This window comes from Drosophila serrata, unplaced genomic scaffold, assembly GCF_035046125.1.
Source record: "Drosophila serrata isolate PLE 108 unplaced genomic scaffold, ASM3504612v1 contig_268, whole genome shotgun sequence".
NCBI classification, from domain to species: domain Eukaryota; kingdom Metazoa; phylum Arthropoda; class Insecta; order Diptera; family Drosophilidae; genus Drosophila; species Drosophila serrata.
The window spans coordinates 7945-16984 of NW_028257166.1; the positions used below are offsets into that span (position 1 = coordinate 7945).

Consider the following 9040-nt stretch of genomic DNA (forward strand, 5'->3'; position numbering starts at 1 on the left):
TAAGGATGCGCGTCTGCCGATGAAGTCTTACAGCAACGTAGTGCCGAAGTTGCTCATCGGCCTGGAACATGGACATCTGGGATTACCACTGAGAACTAGGGGATTTGCCAGAGAGGGACCGTATGCGGCCGCAACCGAGCTAGGCTGGCTTTTGTTCGGGCCCGTAAGTGGGCAGTTGACCACGCCATCGCCGAGGTTCTGCCTACTTGCCGTGTCGATGGATGATACGGTGGAATAAATGGATAACTTTGTTGTGAAGCTCGTGTCACAGATCGTAGGCAGCGACATGCGGGCAAAGGATACTCAAAGACACTACGATGAAAACGGGAATACTCTGGAAGGACGACCACGTTAAGCTGCCACAGAGCTATGAGATGGCGTATAAACGGCTGGTCAACGTCGAGAAGAAGATGAAGCGCAACGAACAGTTGGCGTTAATGGATCATGGATTATGTGTCAAAAAGAGAATTCTTGAGCCTAGTGAAGTCGACGTACGACCCACTGGGATTCCTGTGCTGCCTGATGATTACAGCTAAGCTGTTGCTGAGAGAGGTTTGGAGGCGGAAGATCCAGTGAGATGAACCAATACCAGAAGAAATTACCAAAGCCTTTGCGACCTGGCGCAAAGAGATGAACACCGTAGGACAGTTCCAAAGCCCTCGCCATTATTTTGGGCGCGGAGCAGTTAGAGCCATAGAGCTGCACGTGTTCGTGGATGCAAGTCAATTTGCATTCGCGGCGGTGGCCTACTGGAGGGTCACATATGAGGACGACACTGTGCTGGTGATCATGGTATACGCAAAGACGAAATGTGCCCCGACGAGAACGATGTCGATCCCACGGCTGGAGCTGCAGACAGCAGTTTTTGGAACCAGACTGATGAACACTGTCAAGGAGGAGTACAGTGTGGTCATCAATAATGTGGTATTATGGACAGACTCGAAGACGGTGCTGAGATGGATTAGCACCACACACCGGCGGTACAACCAGTTTGTTGGCAAGCGAGTGTCGGAGATTTTGGATTCATCGAAGGTTTTCCATTCGCGATGGGTTCCTACAGCCGAAAATGCGGCGGATGATGCGACGATTGCGGCGATCCAGACGAGATTCTGGGTTACGAAGATGAGGCGTGAAAAAGGTGATCTCGTCGTGCAACGATTGCAAGTTGCAGCGAGCGCTGCCCGTGCCGCCGATAATGGGACCTCATCCTGAAGATGGACTGGAAGCGGGAGGATTGCCATTCAAATACACAGGATTGGACTTCTTTGGGACGTCCTATCTCGGACAATGATGCAACTCGTCTCTAAACTTGCAGTTTTGAGTTGAGTGAAGCGGTTCTTCATGTGGTCGGGGATGTCGACGATGTTGTCGTGCGAGAGTAGGAGGATACACTGGAATGAGCGCGTGTGAGAGTTAACTGGAATGTAAACTTAAGCTTAAGTTCATTTTTCCACAGAATAAAACGTGCTTCATTATCTAACTGTCGGCCTCGGGCCGGGAGTCTTCCCTTTTGTTTTGACGGGAACTAGAGATGTGGAGCCGCTAAAGAAAAATCCAAGTGACGTGCGACAACACAAATTCACAAGTATTTTCACCGCAATACTTCTTTTAGTTATTATTCTTGTTGTTGTTGACCAATTTTCATGAAATTTTTGTTATCGCATTTATTTATCTATTCAGAAACAAGCAGAAAACGAAACCAAAAGATAACGGTTCATAGGACAATACTAAAAGCAAAAGAAAATATATCTGTTTATTTAGGATATAGCTTAATAAAATCAATTCCAACCATTTGAAAGCCTTCATCGAAACCAAAGCCAATTTTTCAACTATTAATAAAGCAACTGATGAAATTGTCGCTAAAAAAATATTAAATTTTAATAGCACTAAACTTAAGACAAAACAAATTAATGTAAATATTACATTGTAGATGTTAACTTTCGAATTCCTTTTTGGCATGCTTCTGCAAAGATCAATCTACGTGATAAAGAACATTTCAGGGAAATCGATCAACAAAAACTAGAATAACAACTAAAAAAAATGAAGCTGAGAAAATGGTCGTTGTGTAAATACTTTTGACAACCTTTGTATATTTCATATATTACTTTTATCTGTAGCTTTAATGCATGAGATGTTGTACTTGTCCAATTTATGTGTATTTTTGTAGAGAATTAGTAAGTGTCCCCTGTGTTTCATGTAATACAACTAATGATCCAACTTTGTCCGATAATAACTAAGTACGCCCATTTGTAAATATAATTGTTGTTCATCGTTAATTAACTCTATTTTCCCGTTCGTTCCTCCTTTCTCGCACTTCCAAAATATTTAGGGACGGTCGAGTTTCATCATAGCGAACTTTTCGATACCTGGAATAGAAACAATCGTGAAAAATCGTATCGTAAGGAAACCTATGAGGTGGAGGATCTTACGAACATCCTGAATAACGTTTTTCAAGAGACGTGTAGGATTTCATTCTTGAGAAAGCAGGATTCACCGTGGTTGGCGATCTCAGAAGAAGAGCGCAAGAGTCTTTCAACACAAGCTTAGGAACAAGACAAAGGGAACTATACAAAGAAGCGCAAAGAAATCAGACAGAAGGGGCATATCAGAAAAGTATTACTGTCCATTAGGCCTTACCTCCTTCGACCCGAAGACATTAGATAGACTCGTGGATGTTCACATCCGGGAGCACGCATACCGTAAAGCCAAGTTGACAGAAACAGCACTACATGATGTAGATCATGTCGAGATGGCACTGCAATACAAGCAATATAGACATTAAAAGCAGATTCAACAACGCCGACTCAATCCTTAATCATCAGAGAGTGGATCGGGGTTAAGTAACGAAGAGGACGATCCCAGCAGAACTAAGGCACATCTCAGGGCGGGGTTTACTGGTTCCTACTTTGGCTTATAAATATGAAAAACATATTGGAAGAGCTTGGAACAAGGGAAGATTGCAGCAGGGGCAGAGTAACCGTGAAAGATGAGGTCTCTTGTACACCGATGGTTCTAAATGAGCTGTGCCGTGGGTACTGGGATCTACGCTGAGCACTGGGGGATTGAAGAGGCCTTTAATCTTTTAGACTGAGATACGGTCAATACAGCCAAGCTTTCAATACGGCGTAGAATTAGCGGATAGCCAAGCGTCTGTCAAATCCTGAAACGAAAATAGACAAACTAGCCCAAGTATGCTCTGCAGGGCTACCCTTCAGTACCATTCCTTTAGCATTCAGGTCTGAATTAGATATTTTTGTGTTTAATTTTCTACTCTTAAAGAAAAGCATTTCATATTGCTGTCACACGTCAACTGCAAATGCAAAGGTAATAGGGAGAATCAAAGCCGAAAACAGCCGACCGAAAATTCTGGCGCGTAACCACACAAGGCAGATTTTTATTTGCCTAAAGCAAATTCTTAATACGTGTCAATATATTATACGATAAAATAAGTAAACATCGATTAAATAAAATGTTTAATGTTTAAAACGGTATTCTGATTTCGATTCGATACACTTTTAGTTTTTGACACACATTTTTTCCGCTTTCCACCATTTCCAGCTCTGTCTAATTTGCTAGTCGGTCGCATGCCGATGCTCCGAATACGTCCAAAAACATCAACAAATATTTTGTATTTTTTATTTATTTATAAAAAATAAATAGCAAAGACTGCAATTCTTAAATTATACCTTTACCTCTGCACAACAAAAGGGCACATCGGCCCCGACTCACATCAGGTGGGCAGAGGCAAGGATAGGTGATTTACCAAATTTAAACTCGAAGGATAATTCAACATTAAAAAAATAAAAAAATTATTATTATACATGAAACAAAGAACACGGAAAGGATCATGCTCGTCAATGTTCGTATTACAGACGTTAAGGGCTATTGGACGAAAATGACGAGAAGGCCTAATTTGACCTTTAATAAGCTTAAAGATAAAAATAACGCCGTGGCAGGTTCGACGATCCTTTAAGGTGGGGAGGCTTAAAAGTTGTAGCCTGTCGGCATAGTATGGAAGACGACCAGTTTAATAAACGTAGAGCAAAGAAAAGGAATTGTTTCTGAACAGATTCAATAACGTCTTGATACTTTTCATATTGAGGTGACCACACACAGAAACAATATTCTAGAATAGGGCGAACGAGTGAGATATAAAGAAGTTTTGATGTATAAGGGTCATCGAATTCCTTTGACCATCGCTTAACAAAGGCAAAACCCCCTTGAGCTTTACTAATAATTAAACCAAACCAATATGATCAATAAAATTAAGGGTATGGTTAAACAGGACTCCGCGATCTGTACCGTTCAAGATCGCACGCACCTATAGAGTAATTGGCGAGGAGGCAATTCTTCCGGTGAAATGACATAAATTTGCATTTGGAAAAATTTTGCGAATAAGATCGCTATATCAGGCTTGTTAGACACGGAGTCAGTATTGAGATGAAGACAAGAAGGGAAAAGTTGGGAACTTCGTTTTGGATGATCAAACGCGTAAAGTTGCTTAGGATTAGCCTGGAACTAATTTCTACACCGATTTAGGTAGTTTCCGTAGCATTAAGAATTGTGGGCTAAGAATTTTGTGCGAACTGTCAAATATATAGAAAGGTCCACCTTTGACCGAGACCTGGTGAATTTCTTGTAAAGTTTAGACTTCATGTTTTTAAGGTAAGAAAGTCGACGAGAAAACCATAGGGGCTTGTGAGATTCATCACGTGAAGGAAAGGATGGGGCATAAATATCAAGGGCAGAGCATAAAATATAATATAGTTGTCGATTCAACTTCTGGATTAGGAAGTAAAGGAAACGACGCTTCAAGAATTATCTCCAGTAAGGGGACAGGAAATGGGGTCAATTCTTGAGACAAGGGCGTTGGCGAACTCGGACGCAAAGAAAAGGTCCAAGATTTTATCACCACAGTTCTTGACGTAGTTTAATTGACCCACAGAAAGGTCAATAAGACCTCGGACTAAGTCATGAGTTTCAGTAAGAACCAGAAAATTGGTGTCAGGTGATGACATCCAAGATATGGAAGGAAGGTTAAAATCGCCCATAGCTATCAAATGGTCATTAACATGAAGAGTTGAGTGAATTCCCTGGACTAAGAACAGGTGCTGAAGATAAATATTAGCGTCAGACCGTGGGATGTAAGAGCATGATACATAGAGAAAACAGTCGTGAACTTGAACACGAACCGCAACAAACTCCAAAGTATTATCTGAGAAGGTTATGGCAACCAGTTCAGAAATTAGGTCAGATTTCGCAGCAATAAGAACGCCGCTGCCAGTACGCATTTGACGCAAATAAATCGCAATCAGAAACAGAGGAGTTAAGCCACGTTTCATTGAAAGAAATAAGTTTGGCTTCGAAGGAGGCACTATTAGCGTGCAGCTTGCTAAGTTTCCCCAACAGACTACGAGCATTCTGATAGTGCAAAGAAAACGAGTTGATTAGTTTTTTGGAGGCCTGGTTGAGGGAGTCAGAGGCTCTCCAGCCCGAGGGTTGCTCATGTAAAGAAATTCATAAATAATAGCATGTTTGGGCCATACGGAAGCATCAAGAACCTTAGTATATAACGCGTCAGAATGCGCAATTTTAAATAAATTTCTCCATTTCGTTTTCTCGTTTCTCGTTTCTGCTTAAAATTGAATTTTGAGACGGAGAATTCACGGATGCATCAGGATTAAGGCGATAGACAATGTGTAGGGGGCGTCCTGCCGCAAGATCCTGGGAAATGTAGCCCAGTGAAAATTCCCACGTCGCAAGCGAAGTCGAAGAGTAAAGGCGGGGCGTCGTGGGCAATTCAACTCGTCAGCTTTATTTCGCTGCATACATTAGACTAAGAACTATCTTAAACTAAACCGAGCTCCCAGCCGCTTTGCTCTGCCAAAAGAAGCGCGGGAGATCGCCGACGGTCGGCAACATAGACCCGAGAGTCGGAGCGCGAGAGCAAGGGAGGCGCGCGCGGCAGAGCTCGGAAAGCTCCGCGAGCAGAGGCGGCACAGTGGGCCTCATCGAAACATCCTGCCCCCCCCCCCTTGCAATCGTTCGGGTTGCAACAAAGTCGTTGCGGCTATGGCTGGTGGCAGGCTCCGAAGACGACCCATCCAAACACGGTGCTTTGGGCCACTGGCAGTACGTCCTGGATCTTCACGAACCCTGGCTGCATCACTCAAGGATACATGTCCGCACCCAGGACCACAGAGGTCGTAGACGGTAAGTAGAAGCGCTCGTCCGCCAACGTGATGTCCCGGAAGTGGGTCCGCACCGATTCGCTCTCTTTCCGGACTGGAGTGCGAATGCGAACGTGAGGCTCGATCTTGAACACCACCTCCAGCCGGATATGGTTATCGACCCTCGAACCAATGGTGGCCGTAGGCAAGCGGAAACTCGCCGCCAGCGACGCGTCGATGCAGCTTGTAGGCGTGCACGGATCTATAAGCGCGGCCGTGTCGAAGATCCGGGTCCCGGTGTCAATCCGCACCAAGGCGGTCGGGAGCACGTTGACGCAGTGCCGCTGCAGAAGCGACGAGAGCGTCGGGGCCGTGGCCCCGCTCCGCGAGGACCCCTGGGCAATGGCGGATGACTGCCTTTGCGCGACGGAAGAGGACGGGAGCGCGGTGGACGAACTCCGTGGAGCGGCGGACGGAGGCCAGGTCGCAGTGGGAGAGCGCCGAGACGTGGCGAGGGCGTTTCGCGACCGACGCTCCTCCAGACGCGGTTGGTGCGGAGTCATCGGTTGCTCGCTCAGGTGAAACAGCGTGTGGTGCTCCTGGCCGCACGTTTTGCACCGGTCCCCCCGCTGACACGCTCCGTCCGAATGCTCGTCGGCCAGACACCTCGGTCAGTACCGATTGGCGAGTACTGCCCGTAGCCGCTTCTCGGCATTCAGGCGCAGAAAGCGGCGACACTTCCGCAACTGGTGGATCCCCCTGCAGACTCGGCACCGGTAGGACACAGTACCTCGAGTACGTTGCGCTCCAATGCGATGGCGTTGCGTGGACGTGGGGGCATCGTGCTGAGTAGACTGCCGGACTATGACGATAAAGAAGAAAGGAATCAGTACTGGGTGTGGACAACGAACAAGAACTACGGATTAAAGCTACGAGACAACACATGACGTCGGTTATTGGTGATTGACTATTGTGGGCCGGAGGACGCATCCGTCGGCAGGAGAACCACCTTTGCCAAAGGGCGTTTGATGAGTCCCCGCGCAGTACGAATGTCGACCACACGAACATGACCATCGGAACCCGGAAACACCGCGTCGATTCTCCCTAACCGCCATTCGTTGGACGGAAGGTTGTCTTCCTTGACCACCACCATATCTCCTACACGGAGGTCTCTTAAAGGGGCGCCCCACTTGTTTCGCTTATGGAGTTCCTTGAGATACTCCTCCTTCCACCGCCGCCGAAACTGCTGTTGGAGGGCCTTTAGGTGTTGCTACCGATTAATAATGGATGTGGTATCCCCCTTTATCTCGGGTTCAACCACAGTGAGGAGGGGCCCCTCAACCAGAAAGTGACCCGAAGTAAGAGGCAAGAGATCGGCGGGGTCTTCGGACATGGGCGCAATCGGGCGCGAATTTAGGCACGCTTCTATTTTAGCCAAGAGGGTGGACAGCTCTTCAAAGGTGTATTTCCTTGTTACCGTCGACTTGTAAAACAGGGTCTTAAAGCTTTTGACGCCTGCTTCCCACAGGCCTCCAATGTGGGGGGCTCCCGGGGGAATGAAATGCCATATAAGCTGTTGATGGCTATAGGCACTCGTCACAGCCCCCTTTAAGCCTTGGAGAAAATCACGGGAGAGTAGCGTCGCAGCCCCTACAAAGGTCTTCCCGTTGTCCGACTGCACTTGACGGGTGCATCCTCTTCGGACACGAACTGAGCGAAAGCGGCGAGGAATTTCTCCGTCGTAAGGTCCGAGGTAGGCTCTAAATGGATGGCCTTAGTTGAGAAGCACACGAACACCAAAACACATCCCTTTGTAATGAAACAGGCCCGGCCCGTGTAGTTCTTAATGTGGAAGGGGCTGGCGTAGTCCATACCGGTGTAGGTGAAGGGACACGAGAACGACTTCCGTTCTTTAGGCAATTCTCCCATGAGTTGCGTCTGCACCTTCTTCTGGTGAATGACACACTCTTTACACGAATGGATGACGAACTTCACCAGATTCCTTACCCTCGGAATCCAGAATTTGGAGCGGATCAAACGGATCATTAGCTGATTACCGCCGTGCAGCGTTATGCGATGCGTAAAGTAGACAAGTAGTCGAGACAAACGGCAATTGTACGGGAGGATTAGCGGATGCCGCTCGTCATATTGGGGAAGATCGGAGGCCGTGACCCGGCCGCAGCCTCTTATGAGCCCCTGTGCGTCAATAAACGTGTTGGCTGAATTCATAATTTTTGAAGTCTAGTGTAGTTAGTTTAGGGCGAAGGCGAGAGCGCAATAAAGGTCTCTCGCGCTCTTCGCGAATTCGCCTCGCCTTCGCCAACCTTAGCATAAGCTAGGCTAAGCAATGAAATATAGTTATTCGCATTTTTTGATTTCGAAGCGACGCATCAATTTTTTCGTTCGTGCAAAGTCTTGCCACCACATCTCGGTTTTCGTTAATTTAAATTTTTAATAAACTAATTAAAAAATTCATGGCCCCCGGGTGGACAAGACGAAAATTGGCAACATAATTAAATAATAAATAATAGTGACAGTGACACAGTATACATATATACATATATACATATATATACATACATATATATAAAAAATATAAAAATACATAAGTGCAGTTGAACAAGCCAGTGATTAGTGCTTGTAGAAATTGTTGCCCGCGACGCGCTGTGTAAAATTTAAATAATTTAAATAAATTAACCGTGTCGGTCGCGAAAAAACTCTGCTGCGCCAACTACGAGGGAGCAAGAAGTACAGGAAAGTGGCAGCTGGAATATATTTATATATATACATATATCACCAATCAGAGGTATTTGTGCAAAAAATTGAAAGCTGGAGTAAAATAAATTTATTGTTTATTGTCTTGTGCTAAA

At 45.8% G+C, this 9040-nt stretch overlaps 2 protein-coding genes and 1 pseudogene across 2 annotated transcripts; 1 reads left to right on the top strand and 2 right to left on the bottom strand.

Annotated features, from left to right (window-relative positions):
• Nucleotides 1-630: 630 nt before the first annotated feature.
• LOC147643590 (uncharacterized) lies at nt 631-1212 on the top strand. The gene has a single exon (XM_086833061.1). It carries the CDS (start codon nt 631-633, stop codon nt 1210-1212), a length of 582 nt encoding a protein of 193 aa, XP_086689187.1.
• Nucleotides 1213-6070: 4858 nt separating this feature from the next.
• Nucleotides 6071-7323, bottom strand: LOC147643591 (uncharacterized; annotated as a pseudogene).
• Nucleotides 7324-7820: 497 nt separating this feature from the next.
• Nucleotides 7821-8399, bottom strand: LOC147643592 (uncharacterized). Its single transcript, XM_086833062.1, has one exon. It carries the CDS (start codon nt 8397-8399, stop codon nt 7821-7823), a length of 579 nt encoding a protein of 192 aa, XP_086689188.1.
• Between the last annotated feature and the right edge of the window lie 641 nt (nt 8400-9040).